This window comes from Pleurodeles waltl, chromosome 12, assembly GCF_031143425.1.
Source record: "Pleurodeles waltl isolate 20211129_DDA chromosome 12, aPleWal1.hap1.20221129, whole genome shotgun sequence".
NCBI classification, from domain to species: domain Eukaryota; kingdom Metazoa; phylum Chordata; class Amphibia; order Caudata; family Salamandridae; genus Pleurodeles; species Pleurodeles waltl.
In genome coordinates this window covers 207,454,378-207,472,190 of record NC_090451.1, presented here as the reverse complement: position 1 = coordinate 207,472,190, position 17,813 = coordinate 207,454,378, and the positions used below count along the sequence as shown (strand labels likewise).

At 43.2% G+C, this 17,813-nt stretch overlaps 1 protein-coding gene across 2 annotated transcripts in view; it reads left to right on the top strand.

Moving 5' to 3' along the window:
* The window catches only part of ANKRD11 (ankyrin repeat domain containing 11), a 1,021,414-nt gene that overhangs the window by 717,378 nt on the left and 286,223 nt on the right, over window positions 1–17,813 (top strand). For both annotated transcript variants that reach the window (XM_069216659.1, XM_069216660.1), the window contains exon 7: window positions 9,008–9,211. In XM_069216659.1, the coding sequence (XP_069072760.1) occupies window positions 9,008–9,211 (204 nt within the window). The remainder of the gene's footprint in view (window positions 1–9,007; window positions 9,212–17,813) is intronic.

Here is a 17,813-nt window from a genome sequence, read left to right as displayed (position 1 = left end):
CTCAAGACACCTTAGGGCTGTCCTGACCGGTGGGTGACTCCTCCTTGTTTTTCTCATTATCTCCCCTGGAGTTGCCGCCAAAAGTGGGGTCTGTGTCCAGGGGGTGGGCATCTCCACTAGCTGGAGTGCCCTGGGGCATTGTAACAGGAAGCCTGAGCCTTTGAGGCTCACTGCTAGGTGTTACAGTTCCTGCAGGGGGGAGGTGTGAAGCACCTCCACCCAGAGCAGGCTTTTGTTTCTGTCCTCAGAGAACACAAAGGCCCTCACCACATGGGGTCAGAAACTAGTCTCTCAGCAGCAGGCTGGCACAGACCAGTCAGTCCTGCAATGAACAATTGGGTAAAATACAGGGGGCATCTCTAAGATGACCTCTGTGTGCATTTTTTAATAAATCCAACACTGGCATCAGTGTGGGTTTATTATTCTGAGAAGTTTGATACCAAACTTCCCAGTATTCATTGTAGCCATTATGGAGCTGTGGAGTTCGTTTTTGACAGACTCCCAGACCATATACTCTTATGGCTACCCTGCACTTACAATGTCTAAGGTTTTGCTTAGACACTGTAGGGGCATAGTGCTCATGCACCTATGCCCTCACCTGTGGTATTGTGCACCCTGCCCTAGGGCTGTAAGGCCTGCTAGAGGGGTGACTTACCTATGCCACAGGCAGTGAGGTTGGCATGGCACCCTGAGGGGAGTGCCATGTCGACTTAGTCATTTTCTCCCCACCAGCACACACAAGCTGGCAAGCAGTGTCTCTGTGCGGAGTGAGGGGTCCCTAGGGTGGCATAAGACATGCTGCAGCCCTTAGAGACCTTACCTGGCATCAGGGCCTTTGGTACCAGGGGTACCAGTTACAAGGGACTTACCAGGGTGCCAGGGTTGTGCCAATTGTGGAGACAATGGTACATTTTAGGTAAACTGGTGCTGGGGCCTGGTTAGCAGGGTCCCAGCACACTTCTCAGTCAAGTCAGCATTAGTATCAGGCAAAAAGTGGGGGGTAACTGCAACAGGGAGCCATTTCCTTACAGCATTCTCCAGTGCTTTGTACGATTCCTCCGGGAGGCCATCTGGACCGGGGGCTTTTCCTCCTTTACTACCCCTTAAAGCTGCTGTTATTTCTCCTAACGTGGTTGGTCTGTTAAGCCAAAGCTGCTGCTCTTGTGATAAAGTAGGAAGTATGTCCTTCCCTAGCCAGGTTCCAATCTCTGCTTCCCCAACACTCACCTCTTCTGTATAGAGTTGAGCGAAGAACTGCAGAAAAGCACTGTCTATTTTCTCACTGTCTGCAGTCCTTTCCCCTTGGTCTAACACAATATCCTTAACATAGTTCCTAGTTTGATCCTTTTTGGCCTTCCAAGCTAATAACTTCCCTGGACTTTTAACATATTCAAAGTGGGCCAGCTTGCTTGTCTCCCACCTATTGATAACCCTAGATTGTAAAAGGTGTTCAAGTTGCTGTTTTGTGACGCCCAACTTTTGTTGCAATATCACCTTCTCGCTCTCCTCCGTACTGTTTATTAACTGATCTCTGCATCCCCTCATCTTTGTTTCCAAAATTCCTATTTCAGCCCTGTACTGCTTGGGACTGGCTAGGTCCATAATTTCCCCCTGTATAACTACTTTAAGGGTGTCCCAGACCACATTAAGCAAAGCTGACCCTAAATGTGCCTTAAACTCCTCTGCCTCTACACGCACCTTAGTTACAATTTCCTCATTTAACAGTAATGTGCGATCCAGCGTCCACCAGCTCTTCTCTCTCTCTCGTTTGATAGCTTCATTTTTAAAACTACAGCCTCATGGTCAGATAGGTGAGCAATGAGATATAGTATATATTCTACCCAATCTCACCACAACTGATTCACCAACAAATAGTCAGTACGTGAAGAATGGCTGTATTTCTTATTGTATGAAAAGGCCTCCTTCAAGCCTGCTTTCTCCCTCTACAAATCCCACACGGCCCACTCCCTCATCACCCCTCTTAAAAAAATTGCTGAGATATCGAACTAGCCAATGATCTGCTCTTTATCGATCTGTCAAGTTTACGATCTAAAACTACATTGAAATCCCCTGCCATTAAAACTGGATCGGGAAAATACAAGAGCTGAACGAACAGCTTCCTAAGTGGTTCTATATCATCGCAATTTGGGCGATAATATCTAACCAGCGTTATATTTCTTCCAGGTATCTGTGCCTTCACTATTATCCACCTGCGTGCTATATCTTTACTAACCTTTAATATTACTGCATCGACCTGATGCTTAAACAAAATTGCCACCCCCTTGTTAAAATCGTGTTAAGCGCACATGCAGTGACAGACCCATTTCTGTTCCTTAAACAATTCCTTGCTTTAGTCTCTAGTTAGATGAGTTTCCTGTAAGATCAGCACGTTATGCCAAGTATGTAGTGTGCCATATCACAGTGTGTGATCCCTCCCGTAATTTTGTTTAACATCTCAGTTATGGTTAACCAATATTTAACTGCATGGGGCGCAGGACCACACCATATGTAAGAAATCAGCAGTCCCACTGTGGCACCTCAGACACTCATCCTGTGCAGATGGGTAAATCCTCACCAGTCTCACAGAAGCGAGGTAGGTGTGATTCAAATAATTGAACTGGATAAGTTTATAGCGGGCATTCATTGAAATAACTTTAGGAGCTGCGAGGGCCTGTTGCCATTGGGCATCTGTAAGTGCAATGTGCAGTGCTCTTCCCCCCCCCCCCCCCCCCCAGTATGTCCAGAGTGATGTAAGGGGAGTATTGTCATCTATGCATAGCACATTGTATATATTTGATATTGCCTTATTTGTATTCCCATGAGTCAGAAGTGTTTGGAGCAGAACCAATGTGACAGGTTCACTGGGCAAAGTGCAGTGGGTTGCCGTTAGTCGTGTTAGAGCAGCATAGGTAAGAAAGGATCCAGGAGGGAGGCTGACATCATCCACTAAGTTAGTGAATGGAATCAACATGTGGTCTTCAAAGAGGTCGCCCTATTCCACTATTCCTGCTGCCTCCCAGGCAGTGACTGCTGTTTTGGGTAGGGAAGGAACCCAGTCCGGCAGTGCCCACAGTGGGAGCTGCGACGCATATCGAGCAACCCGGCCCGACCTGTGTGTGTACCTGAGTCAACATTTCTTGGCGTTTCTCATCAAGACGTTGCTATATGCAATTGGAATACCGGAGTTAGGAGACATCAACCATTTTAACAGTCTAATTGTACCTCCTTGTTTGACTGTGGCGCTTAATTCGTGCAAATTATGACCTGCTAGCCAACACATAGCCCATTGGAGCTGAGCCGCTGCATAATAGTGCTCAGTTTGGGGCACCTAGGCCACCCTCCGACAGGGGAGCATAAAGTTTGCTTAATGCCACACGAGTTCTGCCCATATTAGTGCTGTGAGGAAAGAACGCATCTCCGCAAACCACTTATTTGGAAGGAAGAACGGGAGAGCCGAGAAGTGGTATAATAATCATGGAAGCACCAGCATCTTAGCAGTAGCCAATCTGCCCAGGGGAGAGAGCGGTAGGGAAGTTCAAAACGGTAATAAAGACCTCGCTCCCAACAACGGCACCTATATTTGTGTCTATTAAATCTTTGACCTCGTGGAAAATCCTGACCCCGAGATATTTAATGGTATCACATGACGACAAGGAGGTATTAGGTAATTGCTCGCATTGAGCCATGGACAATGGCGTAAGAGGGAACAAGCAGGACTTCGCCCAATTTACCTTGAGGCCGGATGCCTTGCCAAACTCCTGCAGCAGTGCTAACAATTGGGGCAAGGCCGCCACAGGATTGCGGAGGTATATTAGAGCGTTGTCCACGTAAAGCGACGCGCCACATCCCTCCCATATATAATCCCCAGTCAGGCGCTCTTAATCTCAGGGCTAGCGTCAAGGGCTCCATAGCTAATGCAAAAAGAAGTGGTGACAGTGGGCATCCCTGGTGTGTCCCACTTGTGATAATAAAGAGCTTGGAGATCACAGCGCCTGTCCTCACCCGGGCTATAGCTGATTGATATAGTTATCCACTTCAGGAAGTTGGGACCAAAGCAAGCTGTTGTAGAACCCGTAACAGATAAGTCAACCCCAGTGTGTCAAATGCTTTTTCTATATCCAATGAAGCCACTGCAGATTCCTTTTTCTCCTTGCCCACACAGTCCATAATAGAGAGTAATCTACGGAGGTTAAGAAAAGTGCTTCTGCCCAGGATTAATCTGTTTTGGTCAGAGTGAACCAAACCTGTGATTATGGGAATAAGTCTGTCCACGAGCATACAACTTAACTTATAATCAGTTTTAAGTAATGATAGCGGACAGTATGAGCCCAGCTGTAAAGGGTCTCTGCCTGGTGGTTTAGGGAGGACCACCAATGCCGCCTCCCTCAGGGAAGACGGGGGGCTCCTTTATCATACGCTGCATTGTACATGGTCAGCATTTTAGGGGCCAACGTTGCCTGATATGCAGCATAAAATTTGATCGCCATCCGTCCGTGTCAGGGGTCTTCCCCCGTGCCATACTTTTTATAGCCCCCTCGAGCTCTGTAAGCTATAGGGGATCTTCCAATGAGTCCCTTTTTGCAGGAGACAATCTGGGGAAGTGGAGGGGGGTCAGAACCCTATACTTCACACAGATAAGTATAGAACTTTGATTCAAAGCAGTAGTACACACAGTTTTAGTTAAAATGACAATAAGCTATTTTAAAAGTGTACACTGTGCCAAAATCAACAGTTCCTGGGGTAAGTAAGTTTGGTTAAGTTTCTCAGGTAAGTACAGCACTTACACTAGTCAGTCTCCTGGGTAAAGGCAGCCAACTGTTAGGGGTTCAAGGCAACCCCAAAGTCAATGCAGGGCGGTCAGATGCAGAGGTCAAAGGCGGGCCCAAAACACATAGGAGCCTATGAAGAACAGGGGTGCTCCGTTTCCAGTCTGCTAGCAGGTAAGTACCTGCATCCTCGGGGAGCAGACCAGGGGGGTTTTGTAGAGCACTGGGGGGGGGGGGGGGGCACTTTGGAGCACTTTGGGGCACAAACAGGCTCACAAAACACACCCTCAGCGGCACAGGGGCGGCCGGGTGCAGTGTGCTAAGTAAGCATCTGGTTTGCTATTGAAAGCAATGGAGGGGCCCGGGGTCACTTAAACGATGCAGGCAGGGCATAGGGGGGCTTCTCGGGCCAGCCACCGACTGGGCTTGGAAGAGGGCCGCCTGCTTGTCACTCCTACACTGGAAGGTTGTTCCTCTCGGTGTTGGGGGCTGCGGTGCAGTACTTGGTCCAGGTGTCGGGTTCCCTGTTACCAGGCAGTCATGGTCAAGGGGAGCCTCTGGATCCTCTCTGCAGGTGTCACTGTGGGGGAGCAGGGGGGTCAACTCAGGTTACTCATGTCGTCGTAGTCGCCTGGGAGTCTTCCCTGCAGTGTCAGATCTCTGGAGCTTGAGCCGGGGACGTCGGTAGGTTTTGCTTAGACACTGTAGGGGCATAGTGCTCATGCACTTATGCCTTCACCTGTGGTATAGTGCACCCTGCCTTAGGGCTGTAAGGCCTGCTAGAGGGGTGACTTACTTATGCCACAGGCACTTAGAGGTGGGCATGGCACTCTGAGGGGAGTGCCATGTCGACTTAGTCATTTTCTCCCCACCAGCACACACAAGCTCTGGGGCAGTGTGCATGTGCTGAGTGAGGGTTCCCCAGGGTGGCATAAGACATGCTGCATCCCTTAGAGACCTTCCCTGGCAACATGGCCTTTGGTACCAGGGGTACTATTTACAAGGGACTTATCTGGGTGCCAGGACTGTGCCAATTGTGGGAACAAAGGTACAGTTTAGGGAAAGTACACTGGTGTTGGGGCCTGGTTAGCAGGGTCTCAGCACACTTTGTTATATCTGGCATCAACAAAAGGCAAAAAGTCCGAGGGTAACCATGCCAAGGAAGGTATTTCATTACAGTTACCCTAGACAGATCTGACCTGACCTCAAATGTAAAATGCTCTCACTTTAGAGTTTTCTGCCTAAGCACCGTAGTCTTAATCCGTGGCTTTATACTATTAGGATTTTTTTTTTTAAAGGGTCTCTGTGAATCCTCTGAATGTCGCTCTCTATTTCTTCCAAGCTTTCCTCCAGTGAGAGCGGGGCTTTTAAGAGAGAGCTCAAATGTATTTTAAGATTTTCCCCTTCCACTCCTTCTGGAACATTCAAAACTCTGATTGTTCCGCCTAGAACTGTTTTCTAACTGCCCCAGCTTGTAAATCCTGATCATTCTCCTTTAATGATTTTATTTCTTCCTTATGTACCCTGATTTTCTCCTTCATTACTTCCACTGAATCTTCTAGTACTTGAGTTCTCAGCATCAGGCGATCCAGTTTTTTTTTCCAGGGCTCCTCAAACCTCCCTTATCGCTCCTTGATTTGTTTCGGAAATCGCAAAGCCTCTTTTATTGTCCTTTGACAGGGCCAAGAACACCACCTCAATTGAAGAGTCTAAAATATTTGCAACCGAAACTGAGCCTGGGGTAGTGACTGAAAACAGGGAGGTAGGGCTAGCTTATGCCTCACTTGACTCTACCGCTAGTGCAGATACTAAAAGATCTGCGGTATCAGATGGTTTTTAATCTAGTGCCTAGTCCGGACCATCCACTTCATGTCTCGTGAGCGATGAATCCCCATATTTAATTTTCTCCCCGCTCCCCTTGTGAAGGTCAGAAATTACCTGGGGTGCTGCTAATGCAATGTTCGTGTCAGTAACTTTCTGTTTGGTGACCCCCCCCCAACCCCCTCCCCCTCTCCATACTTATTAATCCTGGTGGGCTTGCACCCATTGCTCCTTGTTCACCAGAGAGCTTTATAGGGGACCTTACCTTAAAGTAGGATTTCAGGGAAGGAGTAAGTTTGACACTAGATTTAGTTGCAAAGGTTTTTTCTTCACTTTAGCATTTTTGAAACTGCACTTCTGACTCCCTTTTTCAATGTAAATTTTAGTGTTAAGCAGGGCTTGCCTCTTGTTCCCTACTACGCCTCCTAGAACCAACTGTACTCTGGTCAGTTCCCTGTTGTCTTCCCCTCCAGCCAGTTCCTACCTTTCCACGATGGTCAGCTCGTTCACTATGAGGAGGCCGGGCCACAACCTCCTCCCCTCTGTACCTTTGTTCCTCCTCTGCTGTCTTCGACGTTTCTCAGCCCTTCCAAGCAAGCTGCAGCCTGTTAGCGCTTAAGCTGACTCTGCCGCTTTCACCTCTGAAGGAGACCCGTGCTGCAGCTCGTCTGGAGCATCTGAGCTCCAAACCAGCTCTCGTCCAGCTAACCGTTGTAAGAGACCCGTCGGGACCTCGAAGAGTAGCCCCCAAGACTTGCTGAGCTAAGCACATCAGGGCTGACTGGAGTGATATCGACTCCCTGACCTCAGGTCCTGCTACAGAGACCCGGGTAAGTACTTCAGCGTGCTGCCGTCCATGCATCCGCCATGTTCTCCAGCTTCAAAACTGTAACATGATATGTTTGTGTTTTGATCGGCCACCATTTGTCTCAAATGTTGTTAAATATTTATATGTAAACACGACACTTATGTTGCCTTTTTTCTATCCTCACCTACAGTCTTTTGCACGAAAGCCTTTCTACACTTTGGATGTCAGTCTCTTATGTTGAAGTAAACCCCTAAGAAAAAAATCACCAAATCCTTATTTCCCGTACTCCACACTTATCAGTGATGACTGTTGGCTTCATTTGTACATTGAGTTGTTCCGGGTGTCAGTTATGTTACTTTGTATGCTAGACCTAGATCATGTTCAAAAAGGAAAAACAGATGTTTACTTGTCTTGAAAATGCATCTTTAATGGGCATATGCAGGGAATTTGCCATACTGGAAGTCCAATGAGGATAGATACAACTGAACATCCTATTTGCTACTGCCCTCACTTCGAGTCCATTACCATTGGTGTTAGTGATGTGCAATCAGTCTAACATGAGTCTATGTAACATAATTAAAAGAGATACTTAAGTGTCATTTTTTTTTTTTTAGCTTGAGGGAATTCTAAATTCACATGACACCCTCCGACCTAACCAATGAAAAGTGTTCTTGCATTTTTATTCACATTCAGAATGTTATACATCTCCTCATCAAGGAACTGTATTCCTAGTGTGGCAGATATGTTGTGAATCATTGTCCTTATTGTCAAGGATCTAATGAGTCTTGCAGACTCTGACCATGGTCAACACTAAAATTATCAAGTGTTTTTCTCAAATCAACAAGAAGGTGGAATAATTTACAAAATGTTAATCTATAGTAGTCTCCATCGTCACATCTTTTTTCACAGACAACACATCTCCTTCTTGCATTTGGAAACTGTCAGTTTGGACGTTGAACATTTGTTGTAGAGGTAGATATTGTGTTGGCCTTTTCTCTTAAAGGAGCGATGCAGTCAATACATTGGACTTACATCTATATTTCAGCCCAGTAGTTTTCATTCATTATGGTGTAGGTTGATTATTTTATTTAAACCAAAATTAAAACTAATATATGTTACATATGACAGTCTTGTCACTTTTGCAGATGTAACATTAGTGTTACTTGTCGTTTCCATCTTAAATATTACATAGGTTTGCAATACTTCACGTTGGGTTTGTAAGACCAAAAGAGCACTGAAAAGTGAAAAAGTTGTAGAAGAATGCTCTTAAAAGTTGCATGAGGTCGACAGAGAAAAGAGCTCTTACTTATACTACTGAACATGGCAGGATTGCCTAACAGTGATGCATTCCAAAGTCAAAGGTTTTTATGATTTAAGAGTAAAAAAACTCAATTCTGGTCTATGTATCACTTGTTTTCTCAAGTCAAGAAGCTTTAAATAGTTTAACTTCTCATTTCAATAGTGTTAAATGTTCTTATGTGAATTGTAAAGGACCGTTTGTCTAATTGTCATGTGCTAGGTCTGCGTATCTGAAATTGTCATAGTTTTTTGAGTGATGTTTTTGAAAGGTGTACATGTTAAGTAATTTGAAATTTTCATTTCCTTTGTCTAGTTAACACAACACCAAAGCATCCTTCTCAGTCTTCTGTTGGGCAGAAGGGAACCCCTAACTCTGCCTCCAAAACCAAAGATAAAGTCAACAAGAGAAACGAGCGTGGGGAGACACGTCTTCATAGGGCAGCCATTCGAGGAGATGCCCGGCGAATAAAGGAGCTCATCAATGAAGGGGCTGATGTGAACGTGAAAGACTTTGCAGGTGAATACCTAACATACAAATACATATTTTTCTAGTTGATTATTCGCTCTAAAATTCATATACATTTATCAGTATATTCTTCTTACCTTTGGAATTTTTATTAACACTTAATAAAAATTTAATTTTTCTTTCACTTATGTTTGTGACCTTTATTTCAGGCTTTTGTTTCTTTCTGCTAAGACTCTGTAAATTTAAATACATTTTTTTGGAATATTCACCATTAATCACGTTTTAAAAATTGCTCAGGATGGATAAATTGGAATCAGAACGTCCTTCACCAGACCATTTTTCAAACTCCTAGTCTTGTGTTCTGTAACATAGTCTGTTCTCAAGTGTAACTTTCTGTCCTCCATGCCATTTTGTATCAGGTTCACATTTCCCTTCCAGTGAAAGCAGGAGCTTAAGAATGCACTAGGTTTCCATATTGTTTTGATGTCTTTTTGGATCCTCCTTCAAGTTAGCACTAGCTTGATATTGCAGTCTGTCATTACCGTGTAGATCATGCATTGAGGCCTCCTGCCAACAGTAGTCCCTTAGTTTCATTTGAAAATCATGCTTCAACTGAGATTTTCAACTCTAGAAATTAACATGCAAATGCTTAAGAACAATCTACCCCTCATGACCTATAGCTGAAGGAGATTATTCAGGCGGTGCCACTTTTGATTTAGACTAGTAGAAAATGGGTGCTGTCCATACAACCTCATAATATCAATAACTGACTGCCATACCTCGCGATTCTGCTCTTTTAAACCCCCCCAAGGTGGTTGATGTGTTAGGCCTCAGACACCAGGTCGTAGGTATGGCTTAGTGAGCCCTAACAATAGGAATCATAATTCTTAATTGGTACTATGTAGTCCTGCTAGTCCATTGCAAGCTTGTTCTTTTTTTACACACTGTTGCCAGTTTGTAAACAGCTTATCTGTAGCTTAAAGCTCCTGTAGAACACTTATCGGTAATCTCCAATACAATACTCTTTGTAACAGTCAGAAAGTATGCTTATAAATAGAAAAATTCTCCATCGGACAAGAGTGCCAGCAGTCAGGTTTGTGATCAGATGTATTGCTCTTAGGTCCTGGCCAATTCCCTGTCTGAACCAGCAAGTATCTTTGGACCTAGTGGGTGGTTTTGGAAACGGCTTCTCTAGATGTGTATTTTAATGCAAAGCTTTGTGTGCCAGTACGGCTTTTATATGTATTGGTCATGTACACAATTAACCCATTACTGCACATAGGTATACCCTTGTCTGTTCCCCCTTTGGAATGAATGGTGTGGATCAGAACTTGCTTTCCTCACTGTCTGTGAATCCTCCTGCCTATGTCCTCGCCCTGATACCTAGGATGTTTTAGTGTACTTTTTCTGTTGTATAGCTCCATCTTCTTTCTTCAGATTGAGTAAGTTATGCTTCAGAGCTCGGCATTAAGCCACACGTCGTACCATAAACATTCTGTGGTTCCTGACCAGTATTACCTCTACTTCTCGTGCTTAGTTAAATCAGGTGCACTCCAGTACTCTATATATATATATACTGCCATTGGTTTGAGTTATTTTCTGCCTGACTGGCATACTGTCATACTGTACATTATTTCTACAGTGGCTGGGAAAAAGTATAGAGTTTTGGCCACAGGTTACAGTTCTGTGTGTGTGTTATACCTCGGGAGAAGCCTGGAATCATCTGGTGACATCCTCTGTAGGTAGGTGGTATTAGTAGCCCCAAATGATTAAAGTTCCAGATTGAAATTCTGTATTCGTAGCATGCGCTAGCTGCTGATACACATGGTATGCACACTCCTGCCATCTGATTATGGGCCCGGGCTCTGTAGTTTTTTCTTGAGGTAGTCTTTGATGGTCCACATCGTATCTCCTCCTCTACGTGCCAATGCGCACGTTCAGCGGTTCCTTTGTTAGCTTTTTTTTTTTTTCTGCCATCAGGCTTGAACAGACTGCTTCGGAGCACTGTAGAGGTTCGATGCCCATGTGGCCTAAGGACACCTAACAGCTACAGCATATCAAGCATTTACAACAAAAACACATACACGCCTCCTGCGTCTGCTGGAACCATGTAGTAATCAGTCGGAAGCAACCAACTTCATCATCGGCCTCCACAGTTCTGTCAAGAATGTCATTCTCCAGGTAATGGAGGCCAAAAAGGACAGTCTTTTTAGACAGTGCCCTCGGTGCGGCGAAATACATCTTTTCTGACACCTACAATATTTGCAACCCGTGTCTGTCCCCGGATCATAAAACAGGACTGTGCGCTGCAAGCAACCAATTTAAAAAATAAAAAGCTACTATGAAGCATACGGGATCTAGACTGGTTCACAACTGGAGATGGAGGCAGAGTTCTCCCCAGAATAAGGCCTACAAGTTTCACACCAGCGAGGGTGAGATGGACACCAATGTTACAGCCGAAAAGGGGTACATCATCGCCAGTCCTCAGTATGTCACCTCCTGTGAATCCAGTGAGGGAGAGGCATCAGATGTGCAAGTCAAGGACACTATGCACCAGGCTCTGCTAACAGGGTTGGACCCATAATGAGGACAACACCAAGGGCTGTAAGTACAACTGACCCACCCCATTTGAAGAAGATCCTACATAAACCTCCCATTCAGTGCCAAAGTGCACTACAGCCTTTGTGCTGTGGTTGGCAGAGAGCGAGCCTCAGAGCCGAGATAGGGCGAGAACGTTCTTGATCATCAGTCAAGGTCTAAGGAGAGACATGGAATCAACAGGCAGACATAGATGCCAAAACACCCACCGACCTCAGCACACACAATGGTGCTGGAAAAATATCCAAGTCGTGCTTTGGAGTCGGACAAACTGTCAGAGCCGAATAAGTCATCAGGGGCGAGCCATACGGAATTGAAACACCAACAAAGACAAAGGACAGTGGTCACTTTTCGCAGAAGAAAACCTTGGCTCGGACAACACCCAGGACAAAAACACCTTCCATGGCAACCACAACAGTGCCAGAGGAACAAACAAAGACACTGCGATAAGCAAAACTGTAGAAAGAAGACCGTGTTTTTGAAGGCCTTCATGAATTCCTGCAAAAGCAGCATCATAAGGACACTTCCAAGAGACCAGGTCAGGACTTGAATGTTCCACAACCACTTACAAAAAGAGCGGTGACCGAGCACAGAGGCACATGCATCATGTCATGAAGTCAACCGCTATTGCCACTCACATTGTCACCCTCACCCACTAAGGAAGTGGAGAGAGGAGTATGTCCTGAGCATCAGGCATTCTATTCTGACTCATAGAGAGACTAACACAGCCCAGATCCATGGGATGAAATGATGTAGTCCTTCCAGACACTAACATAGAACCACCTATCCCAGCAGAAGCCTCTCCTTATATCATAATGTCATGCAAAGGGCAACAGAATATAACAAATAGCTGATGCAGACTACAGAGGAAGAAACTAATTTCCAGGTAGAAACACTTTTTACACCGGAACTAAGAGTTCATTATTTACCAATGATAGGCTGTGTGCTACAAGTATTCAAAGACAGTTTTAAAGACTCTGTTAAATTAAGCGTTTTTGCTCCCAGCCTTGAAAGAAAATATAGGCCTTCATCTTCAGACCCTCTTTACATTAGAGGTCACCCTACCACAGACTCCTTAGTCATCACTATAGCTCATAAAAGAGCAACTTCACAAAGCACATGGGATTCTCCATCTCCTGACAAGGAGAGTAAGCGCATTGACGCTACAGGGGAAAAGGGTTGCAACCGGGCATTCCAATCCCTGCCAGTCTCAAATTCTGTGGGCCTCCTATTACTCTATAATAGACAGGTGTGTGGAATTTTATTAAAATATCTACTTATCCATGGCCCAGTTTGCTTCATAAATCTACTTGTCCTGTTAAAAAAAAACAAAAAAACTTGTCCCTTGAAGCTATGTAGTGCGGGGACAAATTATGGCAGCAATCATTATATAAGAGTTCTGATAATAGCCTTTCCGATTATGCCAGGGCTAATACTATAGTAGTGGTTGAATAATAGCAATTTCCTTATTTTGCCACCTTTCCGCAGATCTACATTCTGGAGTTAGAGAAAGCAGTAAGAAATAGTTCTAGGGCTGGAATGCCCTTTTGAGTCTGTGCAAACATACTAACTTCCATGTTTCCAGGGATTCTGCCAGCTCTTCTCTAATCTTTTCTCATACCGAAAAAGGTTGGCAATGTACTTCTTCCAGGGATGGGGGCAAAAAAGTGGTTGAGGGAAAAGTGAACTTGTAAATGCTCAACAGATTTTTACATGAACAAATCTACACGTACATAATTGCTCATGCTAAAATACAGTTCATAAATATTTTCTAGGAATAAGACATATACCAGGGATACTCTTTTGTGACTATAAGAATTGGCCCCCTAATTAAGTAGTTCTGTGTCTAAGTGCAACAAAAGCCATGTCCGAACAAGACACACTTTGACAAAACCAAAAAGGCTGACCCCAGTGTCAGACCTATTGGCTTTGCCAATGCATGTTTGTTTTCTTGTTTAACATAATCTTGTTGAAACTGGTTACAGTGATTTTTCCATTATGAATGTTTTTTGGAAATACTAGCATGCAGTAAATCATTTTGCTAAATAATTCATCAAAGAAATGGTACCTAAAATTTGAGTGATTTAGCAAAGCATTTTTCCCTAGTTGTATTTTTTGTGAACATTTTATTTTGAAAGAAAAGGATCATCAATATTGCTTTCAAACTTCTGCAAATATTTGCATATAATCAGAGCATTCTGGGAGCATTATACATAGCCTCATATTAAACATTGCAAAATCTGTGCACTTTTTTTTTTTTTTTACTGGTGTACACTGTCAGTAGTGCAGTCTGAGCTTACAACATTTATTTAGAGGTCACCCTAATAATCAATCACCTTCCATGCTCCATAATGTACAGCAATCTCATGTAAGAGCTTGAATAATAGCCTCTCTGATTATGCCATGGCTCATACTATTGTAGGGTTTGAATAGTAGCAATTCCCTTATTTCAGTAGATCTACATACTCGGGCTGGTGATAGGGGTAGGCAGTAGTTCCGGGGTTGAAATGCCCTTTTAAGTCTGTACAAACCTACTAAGGTGCATGTTTTAGGGGCGTTCACCAGCTTTTCTCTAATCTTTTCCCATACTGCAAAAAGTTTGGAAATTTGTGCCTGATGTGGGCAGAAGTAAAACTTCTTCCAGGGTTGTGAAGAAGTGATTAGAGGGAAAGTTAACCTGTAAACGCTCAAAAGATTTTCGCATGAACAAATCTACACATGCGTATTTTCTCAGGATAAAATGTAGTTGGCAAATAATTTCTAGGAATACACTGTCCTAGCCTACAGCAGTAAATTCTTGTGAATTCATGAAAGTTGCAAATCTGCATTAATGCAAAGACTTATACCTTGGGTGCACTTATGTGTTTTTCTTTAACAGTTGGGCACCTAACTCTATCAACTAACTTCACTGAGAGACGGCATTCTCCTTTTTCCCAAGGAGCGATAGGGTACATAAAGTAGTTTTATTCAGTGCCAGGAACTTTTTGCTTTTTGCCAATGTTTGTTATGATGGTGAATGCCCGGCAACTCCCACAATAGCGTTTTATAAAAACCCTGCCAAAACAAGTTACACATTGACAAACCACTCCAAAGGATTGACCGCCAGTGTCAGACCTACTGCCAATGCTTGTTTATTTCCATGTTTCCCATAATCTTGCTGAAATTGGTTACACTTATTTTTCCATTAAATGTGTTTTTTTGGAAATACTAGTGTTAACCCGTCCCTTTATGATAATCTATTACCCATCAGGACTCGTTTTAGGCCAATGAATCTTTTGACCCAGTTGAGAGACACCTTAGGACGAGATAGCTAATCAATATATCAATCAATATATCAATCAATATATCAATCAATATTTCAATCAATATATCAATCAATATATCAATCAATATATCAATCAATACATCAATAATGTCATCAGTATTTATCATGACAATACACTTCACTTTAGTCAGTCATTAATCAATTCAAGACGCTACCATGACCTTTCAGCCATGAATAACCACACCAGTTTAGTAGAATTGTATAAGTTTTATTCCCTATTAATTACAGTCTAAAAGTAGATGCGTTAATCTCAGCACCAAGAAACATAATAGCATAGTCACGATATGGCAACTTTGGTAAGATTTCATTAATGCGAGAATCACAAACATCAGAACATAACAAGGTGTGAACATAGATCAATTTAGCAGAGTGTCAATAACACGTCAGTTCAGCAAAGCATAGATTCGGTCATTTGTCTATTTGCGTCAGTTTTGGTGAACACCTGTACTAACCACTGATTAGCATTCGCATGTTTGGGCTTCACGCAAAACAATTTAGAACACTAATTTGGAAAACATCTAAGGTCTCTGTCAAAAGTAAGCAGTTGGTACCTAGAAAGGAAAAGCAAACAGACAAATCACAAATGCATTGTCATAATTACCCTCCAAAGTTTAGGTCAGCGCACAGGTTCAGTCTTCGTCTTCAGGACATCAGACAATCGCCATCAGTCAGAACTCAGCTCCAGGGCAAAAGGGACACTTCCCTCTTAAGGAGGTAAAGTGTAAAATGGACAAATCTAAGGGCGAGGATGGTTTTAAGTAAAGCAACAAGTCACCAAGCAGAGTGACAAAGTTTCTGGATAAAATCAATAGCATTCCCTACCTAATTCTCCATGACTCCTTATGACAGTGGTTCCCAAACTGTGCGCCGCGGCTCCTTGGTGCGCCATCAAAATTAGCCAGGGGCGCCGCACACAGTCTGGAAACTACTCGAGGTGCTTTTAATCGGTAGCTTTTCACCGTGGTATTGGAAACAAAACCCCCTGCATTAATTATTGTGACCAGCGGAGGGCGCCAAAGTACCATTAATAATATCCCTATGACAAAAGAACAAACATAGTTTCCAATAAATGGTTTTCAGGAACCTGAACGAGAGAATAAAGAAGTCAAACTGTAAATAGTGTAGGTACAGGTACAGGCTGGGATTACGTTCCCCCACCCGCCAAAAAAAAGTAACATAATGGGGAGCCGTGGCCAACACGGCCAATAGGTCAAAGGAGCCGGGGATCGAAAAGTTTGGGAACCACTGCCTTATGACATGGGTTTTTATCCCTTTTCCATTGTACATTCCCCCAAAATTCTATTGGACATTTGTTATACCCCACTATCTCTAACCTATCAGAAAATAAATTAGGTAATCTAACTCTTCACCCCATATTATTTTACAAGTCTTTGATTGGTCTCCATAATTGACGTCTTCAGAGGTGGCACGTCCGGTATGATTTCTTCTTTCTGTAATTCTTTGCACATCCTTTGGTCAGCAGCTTCATTGTCTTCACCGGTTTGAATGACCTTGTACATTACATTAATCTACACTGTTTCAGTTTGTTTTTAACATTTATTCTGCAAACAAGAAAAAGGCTATGAGAACGGATCTAACATGGTTACATTCGACTTCTAACTTGAAGGAAAATGAACATGCAGGGTCATGTCCTTTTATGAGTCAGGACACTGCAAAATAGGAAAATACATTTAATATGAGAGCCAAGTAGCTATGTTTCGGCTCATGCTAACTTAAGGCCTATGAGGATTTTCAGCACAGATTAAATAATGCAATCATTAGTATAAACGTATTTAAACACAATATAAACATTTTAGTCATCATTATTAGTCTACGTAATTGGCGGCCACTCCCCGTGGTCACATTTCAAGTGCACATTTTAAGCAAAATTATTATTATAGTTTCTATGCAGCATTATCACACATTAATTCATAAACATTTCATGTTAATATATATTATATAAGCTACGCTCTCTCACTAGCATGCATCAACACATTTTACTAAATGGTGCTTCAAAGAAATGGTACCTAAAATGTCACAGTAGTTTAGCAAAACACCTTTTTTCCTAGTTGCTTTGGTAATGAGCATTTTATTTTGAAAGCGTGGAATCACTCTTGCTTTCAAGCTTCTGCAAGTATTTGCATTTACAAAGGGAGCATTCTGTGAACATTATACATAGTCTCCGATTGTAAACCCCTTCGCTGCCAGGCCTTTTCCCCTCCTGTGCAGAGCCTTTTTTTTGGCTATTTGGGGCATTTCGCGTTTAGGCCCTTATAACTTTTTGTTCACATAAGCTACCCACGCCAAATTTGCATCCTTTTTTCCAACATCCTAGGAATTCTAGAGGTACCCAGACTTTGCGGGTTCCCCTGAAGGAGACCAAGAAATTAGCCAAAATACAGCAAAAAATGTGTTTTTAAAAAAAAAATGGGAAAAAAGGGCTGCAGAAGAAGGCTTGCGGTTTTTCCCCTGAAAATGACATCAACAAAGAGTTTGCGGTGGTAAAATCACTATCTTCCCAGCTTTCAGGAACAGGCAGACTTGAAATAGAAAACCCAATTTTTCAACACAATTTTGACATTGTACTTGGACATACACCATTTTTACTATTCTTTGTGCTTTCAGCCTCCTTCCAGTTAGTGACAGAAATGGGTGAGAAACCAATGCTGGATCCCAGAAAGCTAAACATTTATGACAAGTAGACAACATTCTGAATTCAGCAAGGGGTCA